Source organism: Netta rufina, assembly GCF_964035555.1.
Source record: "Netta rufina genome assembly, chromosome: 10".
Taxonomy (NCBI): domain Eukaryota; kingdom Metazoa; phylum Chordata; class Aves; order Anseriformes; family Anatidae; genus Netta; species Netta rufina.
The window spans coordinates 10,331,115-10,345,835 of NC_140133.1; the positions used below are offsets into that span (position 1 = coordinate 10,331,115).

The 14,721-nt window shown below is 66.9% G+C and overlaps 2 protein-coding genes across 3 annotated transcripts; both read left to right on the plus strand.

Moving 5' to 3' along the window:
• Window positions 1-186: 186 nt before the first annotated feature.
• On the plus strand, window positions 187-4,878 carry LOC311212884 (aminoacylase-1-like). 2 transcript variants are annotated; one of them, XM_084292554.1, is made up of 15 exons: window positions 187-234; window positions 745-868; window positions 1,298-1,362; window positions 1,805-1,909; window positions 1,983-2,077; window positions 2,286-2,362; window positions 2,574-2,663; window positions 2,832-2,888; window positions 3,007-3,080; window positions 3,252-3,301; window positions 3,478-3,622; window positions 3,705-3,773; window positions 3,852-3,931; window positions 4,170-4,230; window positions 4,311-4,878. In XM_084292554.1, the coding sequence occupies exons 2-15, from the start codon at window positions 760-762 to the stop codon at window positions 4,473-4,475; spliced, it is 1,242 nt and encodes a 413-aa protein (XP_084148680.1). In that variant the 5' UTR covers window positions 187-234; window positions 745-759; the 3' UTR covers window positions 4,476-4,878. The 2 variants fall into 2 exon arrangements, with proteins under 2 accessions (XP_084148680.1, XP_084148681.1); XM_084292555.1 differs by having other exon boundaries at window positions 206-234; window positions 753-868.
• A 960-nt stretch (window positions 4,879-5,838) lies between these two features.
• On the plus strand, window positions 5,839-14,200 carry SEMA3G (semaphorin 3G). Its single transcript, XM_084292951.1, has 16 exons — window positions 5,839-5,932; window positions 8,347-8,507; window positions 8,690-8,752; window positions 10,037-10,156; window positions 10,439-10,529; window positions 10,656-10,772; window positions 10,925-11,067; window positions 11,289-11,403; window positions 11,517-11,586; window positions 11,687-11,831; window positions 12,009-12,240; window positions 12,336-12,427; window positions 12,732-12,773; window positions 12,886-13,099; window positions 13,257-13,396; window positions 13,481-14,200. Exons 1-16 carry the CDS (start codon window positions 5,842-5,844, stop codon window positions 13,925-13,927), a joined length of 2,283 nt encoding a protein of 760 aa, XP_084149077.1. The 5' UTR covers window positions 5,839-5,841; the 3' UTR covers window positions 13,928-14,200.
• The last annotated feature ends 521 nt before the right edge of the window (window positions 14,201-14,721 follow it).

Sequence of the window (14,721 nt, forward strand, 5' to 3'; positions counted from 1 at the left end):
AATGTTGCCTGGAGGGGGGCACAGCACATTTTGGGGTGGGGGGGCAACACGTGAGGCCAATAAACCGATCTCCTCCGGGCTCCCCAAGCCTCCCCGTGCAATTCTTTGGAACGAACGGCGGGCACCGAGCTCCTGGCCTGGGTAAGGGGGGGGGGGAAGGCGGAGCGGGGCCGGCCCGGGGGGGGGCGGAGCGGGGCCGGGCGGAAGCCCAGCGGCGGCGGCGGCAGCGCGGAGGTAGGGCCCGGTGCACCGGGGGGGTGGGGGGGACCGGGGGCCGGTTGCCTGCAGCCCGAGCCCCTCTGCCCTCATCCCCACACCGTGCCCCCATCGTGGGACCCCCCCGAGCGCGGTGCCCCGAGCGCGGTGCCCCCGCTCCCCGCCGTGCTGCTGGGGTCCCCCCCCCCACCTCCCCACCCGCTCCCTGTCCCCGTGCGCCCCTCGCCACCGTAGCCTCGCCCCCCTTTGAGCGCAACCCTGCTTTGTAGCCCCCCTGCCCCGCGCACCCCCGGTGTCCCCCTGTGCTCCCCCGTGCGCCCCAGGCACCCCCTGTGCCCCCGCTCCCCGTGCACCCCTCCCGTAGCCCCCCGCAGAAACCCGCACGCCCTCGGCCCCCCGCACCCCCAGCCCCTTTCCCTCCCCGTCCCGTGCACGCCAGGGCGAACTTTGCCCCAAGCTTTTCATGAGGGTGGACTTTGGAGGGGGTGGTGGGTGATTAACCACCCCCTGCTCTTTCCCCCCCCGGAGATCTGCAGCCCGGGAATGGCACCCGGGAAGCCAGGGAAGAGCGCGGGGGGCTCGGAGGACCCCTCGGTGACGCTTTTCCGCCAGTACCTGCGGATCGACACCGTCCACCCCAAGCCCGACTATGGTGAGGAGGGGACGGGGGGGACTGGGGGGCGATGGAGGCGGCAGGGCTGGCGGCACGGCTCCGTCCCTTCCACCAGCCTTTGGTCTGGTCTTTGGACCCTCCTGCCTGGTTCCTTGGGCCAGGGTAGTCATGATCCAGGTGTAGGGGAACGCGGCTGCGCCTTATCTCTGCTGGTGCCCCTGGTTTTGGGGCCGTTGTAGGGATTTTTGTCCTCCTGTGGCACAGCAGACCCACGGCCCAGCCTCCCCTTTCCGTGCTGCCCTGGCTCCGGGACAAACATTTGTGTTACCCCTACGTACCTCTCTGTCCCATCAGTATTTCCCTCCTCCCACAGAAGCGCATCGAGATGTTTTTCTCAGGACACGACGGGCTCCCCTGCTGCACTTTGCCTTCCCGAACTCTCTCCCTTCATCTTTTTGTTGTCCCCAGATGCGGCCATCCAGTTTTTGGAGCGCGTCGGCACCGACCTGGGCTTGGCCAGCCAGAAAGTGGAGGTGAGCGAGGCAACACCAGCCCTGCTGCCGCTGTGCCTGTCCCCATCCCAGCCCGGCCGTGGGGCTGTCCCCTCCCCACCACCCAGGAGAGGGGCAGGAGGTGACTTCCCTGCTGCTCCTAATCCTCCGCTGACCCCGGTGCTTCCTTAAGCTCCTCTCGCAGCCCGTATTTCTGCCGGTCCCCGCTGACCTTTAGGGCTGGCTGCGCTATGATTAGCCGGGGACCAGGCAGGGTGATGTTGGCTGAAGATGTCCCTCACGCCTGGCTGGCACAGGGGACACCGAGGGGCTGGCAGTTTCCCCTCAACTCCACCTGAATTGCAGCCAGGAGCTTGTGGCTGCTCGTGGCCACGGCCAAGGGGCTCTGGTGAGGGGCCAAGCGTGCCCCAACCCACCGGGTCCCCTTGTCCCCACTCTGGTGACATCCTGCCTTTGCTTGCAGGTGTGCCAGGGCCGCGTGGTGCTGGTCCTCACCTGGCTGGGCACAAACCCTCGCCTGCGCTCTATCCTGCTCAACTCTCACACCGATGTCGTGCCGGTTTTCGAGGTATGGCTGTGGGACAGGCTGGGCGTGGTGGGGATGGCGTGCAGCAGGAGCTCACGGCCCTTGTTCCCCGCAGGAGCACTGGACCTACCCGCCCTTCGAGGCTGTTAAGGATTCGCAAGGCAACATCTACGCCCGGGGTGCCCAGGACATGAAGTGCATCTCCATCCAGTGAGTGGGGGGCTCGGTGCCGGCTGGGCACGGGGTGGATGCGCCTCGGAGCAGGGTCGGGGGGGGGATTCTGCCTCCCCGTGGTGCTGAGACGGAGCAGCATGAGGGTGCCACCTGGTTGGGGTGGCCCTGGGGACGCCAGCCCCTCTCCTTGCACCCAGCCCCTCTCCTTGCACCCAAGCGCCCTTCCACCACCCCCTCCCCGCAGGTACCTCGAGGCCATCCGAAGGCTGAAGGCGGAGGGGAAGAGCTTTGCCCGCACCATCCACCTGACCTTCGTGCCTGGTAGGTCCCCAGGGAGTCCCCTTTCGAGGGGACAGGGTGGGCTGGCAGCCGGGGGACGCTTTTTGTAGCTCCTCACGTGGGAGACTTGCGCCTACCTGCTGGGATTTGGGATCCTCCTCGCTCAGGGCTGAGGGGGTGGCCAGCTCTGAGGGCAGCCGGTGGGGTGCCGGGCTGGGGGATGCCTTTCTCCCCAGCAAACTTCTCTCTGCAGACGAGGAGGTGGGCGGACACAAGGGCATGGAGATGTTCGTGCAGCGCCCGGAGTTCAGAGCGCTCAACGTGGGCTTTGCCCTGGACGAGGGTGAGCGGTGGCAGGGTTGGCCTGGGACCCCCGAGGGGATCTTTTCTCACATGGCACCCCCTGCACGTTGGCATCACCCCCTCCCCAAGCCTTTGGGGTCCCACTGGGCCACCTCAGGCAGTGCCCCCTGCAGTGCCAGCCTCTGACACCTCTCTGTGCCCACCCCAGGCTTGGCCAGTCCCTCCGACACCTTCAGCGTCTTCTACGGTGAAAAGAGCCCCTGGTGTGAGTAACCACCTGCCCGCCACCCCCTCCCTTGCTCTGCCGGGTGTTTCGGCATCGGGGTGCCGGGTACGCCCTGGGCTCCTGCTCAGAGCCTCTCCCTCGTCCCCCGTGGTGGCAGGGATCAAGGTGAAGTGCGTGGGCAGCCCCGGGCACGGGTCCCGCTTCATCAGCAACACGGCGGCCGAGAAGATGGTGAGCGAGCGGGGACCCCGGGGGTGGGAGCCCCTTTTGGGATGGGCACCTGGCCTGTGTTTGGGAGCCGCTTTTGGGGCTGGCCCCCTGGGCTGGGGGGCTGGCTTAGGGCATGGTACCCTCCACCTGGCTGGTTCTAGGGGGGCTTAACCCAAATGTTTGCCTCCCCAGCACAAAGTGATCACCTCCTTCCTGGCCTTCAGGGAGAGCGAGAAGCAGAGGTAGGGCACGGCCACGGGGTGGCATCAGCTTTGCTTCGGTCCTCGCCCTTCTCTTGGCCTCTCGGGGACCTGAAGCGAGGCTGGGATCCAGCACCGTGCCCCCCCCCTTTGCCTCAGTTTACCCGCCTGGGGGTGGTGGCGGGGACGGAGGGGGACTCTCCCCCTGTGTCCCCCAGGCTCAAATCTGACACGAGGCTGACCCTGGGGGACGTCACCTCGCTCAACCTGACCATGCTGGAGGGGGGCGTCTCCTTCAACGTGGTGCCCTCCGAGATGGCCGCCGGCTTCGACATCCGCATCCCACCCACCGTGGACCTCAAGGTGGGCACGAGGCTGGCCCCGCCGGGGGGATTTGGGGCTGGGGGTGCCCCCGCTCACGCCCCTCTTTTGCTATCTTCTGCAGGCCTTCGAGAAGCAGGTGGCCGGCTGGTGCCAGGCAGCTGGGGACGGTGTCACCTACGAGTTTCACCAGGTGAGGGCACGGGGATAAAGGGCTCAGCACCCTGTGCCCCTTGCAGGGTGCTCACCCCCTTCCCTCCCCATCGCTCAGAAATGCATGGACCAGCACATCACCTCCACCGAGGAGTCTGACCCGTGGTGGAAAGCCTTCAGCGGGGTCTGCAGGGACATGTGAGTAGTGCCCCTGGAGAGAGACAGCGGGCACCCGGGGGACATCCTCTGGTCCCTGGGGCTTGGGTGTCGTGGCAGGGTTGGGAGAGAGCCTCCTTTGCTACGCCAGCACCTCACCGTGCCCCATTTCCCCTGGAGAGGAGAGGACTGAGTGTCCCGCATGGCTTGGGGACCTTTCTGGCTTGTTTTCTGGGGACCTGGCTGTCCCTGTGCCACGCTGACACATCTCACTTTATAGGAAGCTGCAGCTCAAGCTTGAGATCTTCCCCGCTGCCACGGACAGCCGCTACATCCGAGCAGTGAGTGCTGACGCCAGCCTGTCCCCTGTGTCCCTGCTGCTCGTCCCGGCCCCGTTCTCACCCCGCTCTCCCGTCCCCAGGCAGGACACCCGGCCATCGGCTTCTCGCCTATGAACCGCACCCCGGTGCTGCTGCACGACCACAACGAGTTCCTCAACGAGGACGTCTTCCTGCGGGGCATCGACATCTACGCCCACCTCCTGCCCGCCCTGGCCTCCGTGCCCCCGCTGCCCGCCGAGGGCTGAGCCTTTAGGAGGGGACAGGGACGGGACCGGGGGGGGTGGGGAGCAGAAGATGCCGGGGAGCCTGCGGGCATCGTGCCACCCCTCTCAAGTGTCCCTTTACGGTGGGGGTGGCCTGATGGTGCCACGTGCCCTGGCTGTGCCCTCCAAAGCTGGGTCTGGGCACTTCCAGGCACCACGCTGAGGGTTGTGCCCCCTTGCCCATGTGTCAGCACAGCCCCGGGTGCCTCCTGCCCCGTGTCCCCGCAGCTACTGGGGCTCGTGTGAGCCTTGGGCTGCGTGCCCACGGCTCGTCCTGCTCCCCTCTTGGCTTTCAGGGGTGCTGGGGCCGTGCCATCCAGCCCCGGTGCCTCCCTGTCCCCTCCACACGGATTCACTCAATAAATCTCGGTGAGCAAGGCCAGGAGCAGGGGGGTCTGTCCGTCTGTCCAGGGGCGCGGGCACGGAGGATTTTTGCCTTCCCCTGCTTCCCCTGGGTTCATTGGGCTGGGGAGGGGAAGGGGCCGCGCTGGCAGGAGCCTGCCCAGGCAGGATTCAGCTCAGCCCGGGGCAGGGGGGCAGGAGCTGAGGTTAATCCTGCTCCCTTCCTGAGGGATCTTCCCAGGGTGGCTCCCCAGGACCCTTGGGGCACGGAGCGCTGCGCGAGCCTGGGCAGGAGCCTCCGCGTTATCTGCCAGAGGTGCCTCGGGGCTCGGATCTGCTTCTTGCTCCCATCCCCACCCAAGGTGCTACGTTTGCTCCAGCTTTTTGCTCTGCCTTCCCCCTCGGGGAGCCAGGCCAGGGGCTCACCGGGCTGAATCGGGGCGGTTTGGGGCAAGTTGGGGCCGGCAGCGCTGCAGAGCCCTGCACGCACCGCAGGCTTCCCGTGCGCTGCTGGGGTGCTGCGTGCCAAGGGCTGGGGGCACAGCAGAGGGGTTGGGGTGCCTGGCCCGGGGTGCTTGGTCCCCAAGGTCCCCTCCTGTCCCCCCTGCTCACCTCGTGTCCCCAGCTGGCATGGGACCAGCCGTGCTTGGGGAGGGGAGCACCGTCTGGAGACAGGTTGGAGAGGGGGGGACCCTCCTTCCCCCTTCTTGCTCCAAGTCCTCGACGTGGGGGGAACCGAGGAGGGGACCCCAGTGCCGGGCAGCTGCTGCTCCCTGCCACAAACCCTGTGCCCTGCGACCCTCGGGGGGTGCTGAAGCAGCGGGGACAGCGGCTTCAGCACCCTCCTGCCCCAACCCTGCGCACCCGTTCCCCAGAGGATGCTTTGGGGCGCCCCCAGCGCCGGCTCCCGGGGCTGGGGGGGAGCGCCCGGGGCCGGGGCGGGCCGGGGCGGAGCTGCGGCCCCATAAAAAGCGGCGATCCCGGGAGCTGCGGCCCCGGCAGGAGGATGCGGGCGGCGGCGGCGGCGCTTTGCTGGCTCTGGGGCTCGCTGCTGGCCGCGGGGCGCAGCCTGCCCCGGCTCCGCCTGCCCCACCGCGGTGAGCCGGGAAGGGGAGAAAAGGGGGTGGGAAAGGGGTTTTTAGGGCCGGAGGGGGTGGGAAAAGGGGTTTTTGGGGCCGGGATGGGGGTGGGAGGTCGCACCTTGCCGTGCGGGCGCCGCGGATGCGGGGAGCAGGGAAGCGTTTTGGGGAAACTGAGGCACGGGGTGAGGGGGGGCTGCCCTGCTGCCGGCACCCCTGGGTGCCAAGCGGGTGCTTTGCCCGCCTGGTTTTAATTCAGACCCTCCCCGCTGTCCTGCCCCTGCCTCATTAAGCCCCCGGCTTAACCCCCGAGCAGGTTGGAGCCCGGTTTGGCACCTGGGTGGGGGGCTGGAGAGCCTGGGGGGGGCGCGTCCAAAAGAGCGAGGAGCCTCTAAAAAGAGAAAACCAACACTTGCGTAATGCCCGGGGAAAGGAAGGGCAGAGCCCCAGGAGCTGCCCAACGCAGCCCCGAGCCGAGGGCAAGCTGCTGGGGGCCCCCCCGGCCAAGCACTGGGGTGCGGAGCTCTGGTGGGGGGGATGCTGGCTGCGCCCCGGGTCCTTCTTGCAGCCAGCCCCGTGTAGGAAGGGGGAAACTGAGGCACAGAGGGGGCTCCTCGCCCCAGGAGGTGACAGGTGCCCACCACGGCGGGGTCCTGCGGCTTCAGGCTGGGGTTGGCAGCAGCACGGGGAGGTTTTGGGGCCCCCAGCAGAGCTGGGCTGTGGGGTTTGGGTGCTGCCTCGGTGCCTGATGGGCTCCGGCACGAAGTCGGTCCCGTGGGAACTCCTGGGGACAGGCGGGCTCCCCATGGGAACCAGCAACCTTTTGAAGCTTTTTTTTTTTATTATTATTATTATTTATTTCTTATTTTTGCCTTCTTAAGTTGATTGCTCTGTTCCTCTTCCAAATTGGAAGCAGAAGCCGAGATTTCCCACGAAACAAACGAACGTCTCAATTAAAACCATTAGGAGCCTCCGAACAGCCTCGGAAATGAACGCTGGGCAAAACCGAAGCTGCTTTCACTTAGTTTGTCAGCCCGGGGTGCGCTTGGCTCCGCTCGCCGGAGCGGCTTTTGAGGTGGAAAGAGGGGAAGTCTCCGTGCTCCGCAGCCGGGGGGGTGCCGGGCTGTCACCTCCCCCGGTGGCATTGCTGGGGTGGCGGTGGCCGTGTCCCCAGCTCACCCTGCTGCTGCTCCAAGTCCCCGTTTTCCTTCCGTGTTGGCTTCCAGCAGCGGGGCTGAGCGTGGAGAAGGGCATGTCTCCGCCGCACATCCCAGCACGTCGCAGCCCCCAGCTCCCTGTCATCCCCTCAGGGGGCTCCTGAATTGCTGTGGTGGCGCTGGCAAAGCCGGGGGGGGGCTCTTTGGGGCCCCCCATGCTGGGGAAAGGACGGGGGGCATGGCGGGGTGATGCTTTTTGGAGGGGGAAGGTGCCCGGTGCCAGCGTAAGGCGAGGCGCAGGAGGAATTTGCCGGGGCTGGGGAGAAGGGCAAGCCTTGCTTGAAACAATACGAGCAGCCCGACGGCTTTGCCAATGTTATTCTGAGCTGGGAAAATATTATTGCTGGGCAAGAATAGAAGGAGACGCCGGTGTTTTCCCGGGCTGGGCCCAGGGAAGCAGGAGGAGCAGAGATGCTGGCAGGGGGAGTGCTTGGGGGCCGAATGACCCCGAGAGATGGGGCTGGGGCCACCGGGTGTCCCGGGCTGCTGGTGGCTGAGCCGAGCAGTCCCAGTGCCTCCTCTGCTCCTGGGGACAGATCCGAGCCGTGGAGGGGACAGCCCGGCTGGGGACAGGGACTGCAGCAGCTGCAGGCTCCCCCAGGGCAGGCCGCAGAGGGTGCGGTGCATCTGGGGACAGCCGTCAATGGCTCTTTGTCCTCCTCCTCCTCCTCCGCTCGGCTGTCTTGGAGGCCTGGCCCGGGGTCGGCGCCACGGTTTCGGGGCCCAGTGAAGCCGAACCGCCTCCCCTTGCCCTCTCCCTCCCAGCTGGGGGGGCGTTGAGCTTTGGCAAGCCTCCACTTCCCCCTTGTGTCACCCCTGAAGTCATTTCCTATTGTTTGGGAATCCCATGGGATTCAGGCACCGACCCGCTTGGGGAGCCTGGAGCTGGTTGCTCTGGGCCCAGCGGCAATGTCCTCCCCTGGGATGCGGTGTCCCCGTGCCCGTGCCTTCACGCCGAGCATGAGCCCCATTGCGTGTCCCGACTGTGAGCGCTCCCACCACCCTTCCAGGCTGCACACAAGCCCAGCTGTCCCACACTGGGACACCTCCACCCCACACCACGATGCCCCTTTGCTCCAGCATCCTCCCATGCCCTGGCTGCTGCAAGGAGAGGGCTCCTTCCTGGGGACGGGAGCGCTGGTGACACCAACCAGCACCCTGGGGGCTTTTGGGGCTGGGGTGGCTCCTGCTGACGCTGCCTTCCCTGCCCGACAGAGCTGCTGAGCACCAACCGCTCCGTCCTTTTCTTTGGCCACCGAGGCTTCCTGGGCTTCCGCACGCTCTACCTGGACGAGTACCGGGACCGGCTCTTTGTTGGGGGCAAGGACGCGCTCTACTCCCTGCGCCTGGACAGGGCCAGCACCGACACCAAGGAGGTGAGCGTCCTGCGCCCAACCGTGGCGGTCGGAGGGCAATTAGCTGGCAATTAGCTGGCAATTAGCTGGCAATTACCCGCAGCTCCTGGGTGCTGAGCAGGGTCCTGCTGGGGATGTGGCTTCCCAAGGGGTCAGTGCCTGCCGTCCCCTCCACCTGCCCCAAAAGGCTCTTTGTGTTCCAGATCTACTGGCCGCCCCTGCCCGGGCAGACGGAGGAGTGTTTTCGGAAGGGGAAGGACCCAGGGGTGAGTCTCTCCCCGCGCCCCTGAGCTGAGGGGGTCCCCTTGTACCCCACCCTGGAGCTGGTTACTTCTAGGACAGGTTGTGGCACCACGGGGCTAAAACTGAGGCAGGGAGCTGGTGCCCAGGCCTGGCTGTTTATGATCCTTGCACTGGGCTCTCCACATCCCATCTCTGGGATGCCCCACGCAGGCAGGAGCTTGGAAACCTGAGCTCAGGGGGTCCCAAGCCCCGGTCCTGGAGCTTCTCAGCATCCCTGTGTGGCAGGGTACCCGTGCGCCGAGCTGCGCGTGGTCTCAGCAGGGAGGTTATGGAGGGGGGTGCGCCGTGCCGGCCGTCCCGGCCATCCCCCAGCGATGGGAAATCTGCAGCTCGATCCGGTTCGGTGACCTCGTTCCCCTCTTTGCAATTACTTTGCGTCCCCCCTGCCCTGACATGAAACAGGAGTAAGGCAGGAGGGGAGCCGGCCAGAGCCCCCAGGCTCCCCCAGCCCAGACAAATCACTCCCAGCATGTTTATTTTCCAAGCTCTGACAGATCCAAGCTGGGAGAGCCTCGACTCTTTTTTTTTTTTTTTTTTTTTCTTACGTGTATTTTTTTTAACTCACCATTGCAGAGGCTCTTTGCAAAGGGAAAATAAACAGCGGGGAGGCCGGGGACCCCTGGGGCAGCTCGGTGGCGGGGCTCCCAGCAGCCAGGGGCCTCACGCCCTGCGCAGGGGACCGCAGAGGAGGGAGGGCAGGGCTGGGCAAGCAGCCGAGCAGAAGGACAAACCCGATGGGGACCGTCCCATCTTGCCTCCCCTGTCCACATGAGGTGGAGGAAGAGGACGGTGGGTGCTGGGGTGAGCTCTTTGGGGGGTGCAGGGGATATGGCCACGGTGTGGAGGGTGAATTCCTCATTGCTGTGTCCCCACGATGGGTGGGAAGGTGTCCCCAGTGGAAGGGACCATCCTGGGCAGCACTGTCAGGGGCTGCCCTGGGTCCGGAGGCAGCCGAGGGCGGCCGTGGGGCTCCAGCTCTGTCTCCCGCGTTTCCTCCCTTTGTTTCCACCACTTCACCCAGTGCGTGCAGGAACGTGATGAGGGAAGGCCCAGCAAAAAGCCCGGCCCCTCTGCGATGAGCTGGGGGCTTGGGTTGGCAGAGCCCAACCCCGGCAAGCCCTGGCGGAGCCGTGAGCTGCACCTCTGGCACCTCCGGGTGCAGGCAGAGCTCGGAGGCCCCGTGTCGCTGGGGGGGGGCGATGCAGCGGGGTCCCTGCAAGCCTCCCCCTTCGTGGCCCTCTCCCCAGACCGACTGCGCCAACTACATCCGCCTGCTGCACCCCTACAACCGGACCCACCTGCTGGCCTGTGGCACCGGCGCCTTCCACCCCGTCTGCGCCTTCGTCTACGTGGGGCACCGCGGCGAGGTAGGCGCCTGGCTCGGGGTGGTGTCCTCAGCCTCCTTGTCCCCATCTTCCTCCTTCCCGGGGGTTTTAGGCTGAGTGGGGATGCTGGATCTGGTGTTTGCCCCGTTTGGGAACCAGCCCCGTGTTGCCCTTGCCCTTCCCCACCTCTCCGGCCACGGTGTCCCCGTGGTGGCAGCGGTGTGGGTGGCATTTCCTCCTCTCCCAGTCCCCAGTCACCGGTGTGAGCCCCAGGTGGGCCCCCCCGGTGTGTCCCCGTCACAGCCTCACTGTCCCCAACCCCAGCATGCCTTCAGCTTGGATCCCACCAGCGTGGAGAGTGGCCGGGGCAGGTGCCCACACGAGCCCGACGGCGCGTTCGCCAGCACGGTCATCGGTGGGTTGCCGTCCCCGGGGACCTCGGGGTGCCGGGCGCAGGGACCGGGGGGCTGAGGGGAGGGGGACACCGGTCCCCGTGCCACCAGCTGGGGGTGGCCGGGGGCTCTCAGGGTGTCTCTGCCAGGTGGGGAGCTCTACACCGGCCTCACCGCGGACTTCCTCGGCCGCGACCCCGGCATCTTCCGCAGCACGGGGACGCGCTCTGCGCTGCGCACCGAGGTGGACCAGCGCCTGCTCAATGGTAACAGTGCCCCCAGCCCCACGGCACAGCATGGGGGGCACGGGGGGAGCCCTCTTGCTGGGCTTTCCTCACCCATTCCCCGCTGTCACGCATGGCATGGAGGTGGCAGCCGTGCCCTTTGTCCCCACCTGATGCTCCTAGCTCTTTCCTAGAGCCCAAATTCGTGGCGGCCTTCCTGATCCCGGACAACGACGACCGGGACAACGACAAGGCCTATTTCTTCTTCACGGAGAAGGTGGTGGAGGCAGATGGCAGGGAGCACGCCGTCGTCAGCCGGGTGGCACGGGTCTGCGTGGTGAGACACCAGCGGCACCGTGGCGAGCACCGCAGGGGGATCACCCCTGGGTCGGCTCTGCGCCCGTTTTTTGGGGACAGAAGTCCTGGGATGGGTTTTTGTAGCGGTGGCTGTACGTGGAAGGTGGGGCAGAAGGCTGGCGGGTGCTCCCCACCCAGGGGGCTGCCGAGGGGCTGTTTGCTCAGTCGTAGCAGTGGCCCTGACGCTCCCCGTCCCTGCAGAACGATGCTGGAGGCCAGAGGGTGCTGGTCAACAAGTGGAGCACCTTCAACAAAGCCCGCCTGCTGTGTTCTGTCCCCGGCCCCGGCGGCATCGACACCCACTTTGACGAGCTGGGTAAGGCGTGGGGAGCACCCCAGGGACCCTGCGGGTGCCGCTCCCTCGTTTGGTGGCTTTGGGAGGCCCCTGGGCCACCAGCGAGTTCCAGGGCTTGGGTTTCTCCTCCGCAGAGGATGTCTTTTTGCTGAGGACAAGGGATGGGAAGAGCCCGGAGATCTACGCCCTCTTCAGCACCGTCAGGTGGGTGGCTCAGCACCAGCCCCAGCCCTTGGGGACACCCAGCCCTGGCCTGCCCATCACCACCGACGGGGTCTGAGCTCCCTTCGCCGTCCCCTTCCAGCCACGTCTTTCGGGGCTCTGCTGTCTGCGTCTACCGCATGGCCGACGTCCGCGAGGTCTTCAACGGGCCCTTCGCACACCGCGAGAGCCCCCTGCACCAGTGGGCAGCCTACGAGGGCCGCGTGCCCTACCCCCGCCCAGGCGTGGTGAGCGGTCCCTGGGGGGCTGATCCCCTCCTCCAGGCCGGGGGGCGATGGGGCCGAGCCCCCCTTGCCCAAATGGGGTCCCTCTGGGATCCGCCCCGAGGTTCCTCTTTTGGGGAGAAACCCAAACAGTTCTCACCAAGTCGGGCTGGGCGAACGGGGTCCCTCCTGTCCCCGCAGTGCCCCAGCAAGACCACCAACCAGCCCCGGCGGCCCTACAGCACCACCAAGGACTTCCCCGACGAGGTGCTGCACTTTGCCCGCGCTCACCCCCTCATGCACAAGCCCGTGCGCCCGCGGCACCGCCGGCCGCTGCTGGTGAAGGCCGACCTGCAGCACCGCCTGCTGCAGCTCGTGGTGGACCGCGTGGACGCCGAGGACGGGCAGCACGACGTCCTCTTCTTGGGGACGGGTAAGCGGGGCGGGCAGGGCGGGCGGCACGCAGGGGATGGGTGCCGGGGTGGCCCGCGAGGGCTGGAGGTCGCGTCTCTGTCCTCCTCCTGGCAGATGCGGGCTCGGTGCTGAAGGTGGTGGTCCTGCAGAAGCCAAACTCGGCCGGGACCGAGGAGATCGTCCTGGAGGAGCTGCAGGTTTTTAAAGTGAGTTTTGCTGCGAGGGAAGGGAGCGGTGGGGTGGGCACTGTGGGTGTGGGTAGGGGATGCACATGGGGATACAGAGCTCGGCTGGAGGGATGTCACCGTGCCGCTGGGCACCAGGAGGGTTCCTGTCCTCCTCTTTCCCAGGGTGCCCACCCCCTCCAGGCTCCAGCAGCCAGAAGCGGGGGATGCGCAGCATTTTCTCTCCCCCTCCCCACTCTCCTGGTGTCCCCCAGAGACCCCACATGCCCAGGGCTCCCTGGGGAGAGGCTCGGTCTGGCCTCATGCCTGCCTCCTTCTCCTGCAGGCGCCCGTGCCCATCACCCAGATGGAGATCTCCGTCAAGCGCGTGAGTCCATTTCTCAGGGGCTGGGGGCGAGGGTGGGTGGCTGGGAGAGGCTGTGCAACATGGGGCTGGGTGTCACCGCCACGAGCATCACCATGATGCTGCTGCCCTCCAGCAAACGCTCTACGTGGGCGCCAGCCTGGGGGTGGCCCAGGTGCGGCTGCACCAGTGCGAGAGCTACGGCACCGCCTGCGCCGAGTGCTGCCTGGCCAGGGACCCGTACTGCGCCTGGGACGGCACCGCCTGCACCCGCTACGTGCCCTCGGGCAAGCGCCGCTACGTGCGCCACACCAGCCCCGTGTACCAGTGTCTGGACCAGAACCTGACCGGTGAGAGGCTTGGGGTGAAGCGCCCCAGCCCGCGGTGCCCCCCAGGAGAAGCTGGGGGAGCCCGGGGAGCTCTGGTGGTGGTGGGGGACGGGCGCTTCGGCCCCACAGGGTGCCCACTTCTGTCCCCACCACGAGCGTGCCTCTGTCTCTGCCCCAGTGGACGATTTTGAGCACGTTGAAGAGAAGGTGCTGTACGGCATGGAGCACAACAGCACCTTCCTGGAGTGCGTGCCCCGCTCCTCGCAGGCCAGCGTGCAGTGGTTCGTGCAGAGACCCCCGGATGAGCAGCAGGATGAGGTGAGACCCCAGCGCCTGCCCTTCCCCTTCCTTCCCCCATCCCCGTTCCTGCCAAGGACCCAACCTCACGGCCGTGGCCGCCAGGTGAAGACGGACGAGCGGGTGCTGCAGACGGAGCGAGGGCTGCTGTTCCGCCAGCTGCACAGCCGCGACGCCGGGGTCTACTCCTGCAAGACGCTGGAGCACGGCTTCACGCAGACGGTGGCCAGGACGTCCCTGCGGGTGCTCAGGGGCGAGCAGCTGCCCCGTGCCTCCCCCCGGCAGCGCGAGGACGAGCGCCCGCCCTGCCCGGAGCCCCGGCAGGCAGTGCCAGCTCCCAAAGCCTGGTTCAAGGACATCCTGCACCTCGTCAGCTCCGCTGACCGGCAGCGGGTGGAGGAGCAGTGCCTGCGCCTCTGGTGTGGCCACCGCAAGGGCAAGCTGGCCAAGGGCAAGCTCGCCCTGGCTGGCTTGGATGCAGGCAAGAAGGCGCGCACGGCCAAGCCCCAGGGCGAGAGGATCCGCGTGCCCCGGCAAGCTGCGGCCACTTAGAGCAGGGGACCCGTCTTCGAGCGGGCTTGCGGCTGCACAAAATCCTCCCGGCCCCAGGGCTGGCTCCTGGGCAGGTCCCTGTCACCTCGGGGGCTGCAGAGCCACCTCCCAAAGCGGGGCGTGCGGGGGAGATGCAACGGCACTGGGCCCCTCGCTCTTGCCAGGTGCCACCACCGGTTGCCTCGGGTGGGTATGGAGCCACGGTCACTGGGGTGGCAGTGACCCCGGGGAGCTTGCTGGCTTTCTCTGCAAATAAACGGGCCGAGCACAGTGCCAGCCCCCTCTTCACCTGTGGGGTGTCCAGGCTCTTTCCATAGCGCCGGCCTGGAGCCTGGGACAGGCACTTGCTCTCAGGGGTAAAAACTGAGCCCCGTCGGCTGGATGGGGAGGCTGGGGCCATGCTGGGACGGGTGCAGCGTGGGACAGGGGCTCTCACGGCACAGCCCCTGGCCCGAGCCCAGCCTCTGTGCTGGGAAGCAGAGCGGCCTTTGTATGAAAGGGGAAAAGCAGAAGCAGGGCAGGCACAGGGCCAGCACTGCTGCTCCCGTTCCTGGAAAGGGATCGCAGGCTCATCCCCGGCCCCGCTTCAACCCCTCATCTTGCCCCCAAGGGAAACCACAAACTGTTTAGGGGCTGGGCAGGGTCAGGGAGGGTGGCAAATGGCTGTGGGCACGTTCGATCCATCCCTGGGTAAACATGGGAGAGGCTTGGGGTAAGGTCCCACAGCCAGCGAGTAACTGCACCAGGACGACAGGGGACACAGGCAGAGGGGGCGGTGGGTTTTGGGGGGCGGC

Excerpts from the sequence above, each read along its gene's own strand:
- LOC311212884 (XM_084292554.1), top strand. The coding sequence starts at position 760 with ATGGCACCCGGGAAGCCAGGGAAGAGCGCGGGGGGCTCGGAGGACCCC. Across the intron at positions 1,910-1,982 it reads ATGTCGTGCCGGTTTTCGAG|GAGCACTGGACCTACCCGCC; the intron begins GTATGGCTGTGG and ends TGTTCCCCGCAG. Across the intron at positions 2,889-3,006 it reads CGGTGAAAAGAGCCCCTGGT|GGATCAAGGTGAAGTGCGTG; the intron begins GTGAGTAACCAC and ends CCGTGGTGGCAG.
- SEMA3G (XM_084292951.1), top strand. The coding sequence starts at position 5,842 with ATGCGGGCGGCGGCGGCGGCGCTTTGCTGGCTCTGGGGCTCGCTGCTG. Across the intron at positions 8,753-10,036 it reads GGAAGGGGAAGGACCCAGGG|ACCGACTGCGCCAACTACAT; the intron begins GTGAGTCTCTCC and ends CCCTCTCCCCAG. Across the intron at positions 10,157-10,438 it reads ACGTGGGGCACCGCGGCGAG|CATGCCTTCAGCTTGGATCC; the intron begins GTAGGCGCCTGG and ends CCCCAACCCCAG.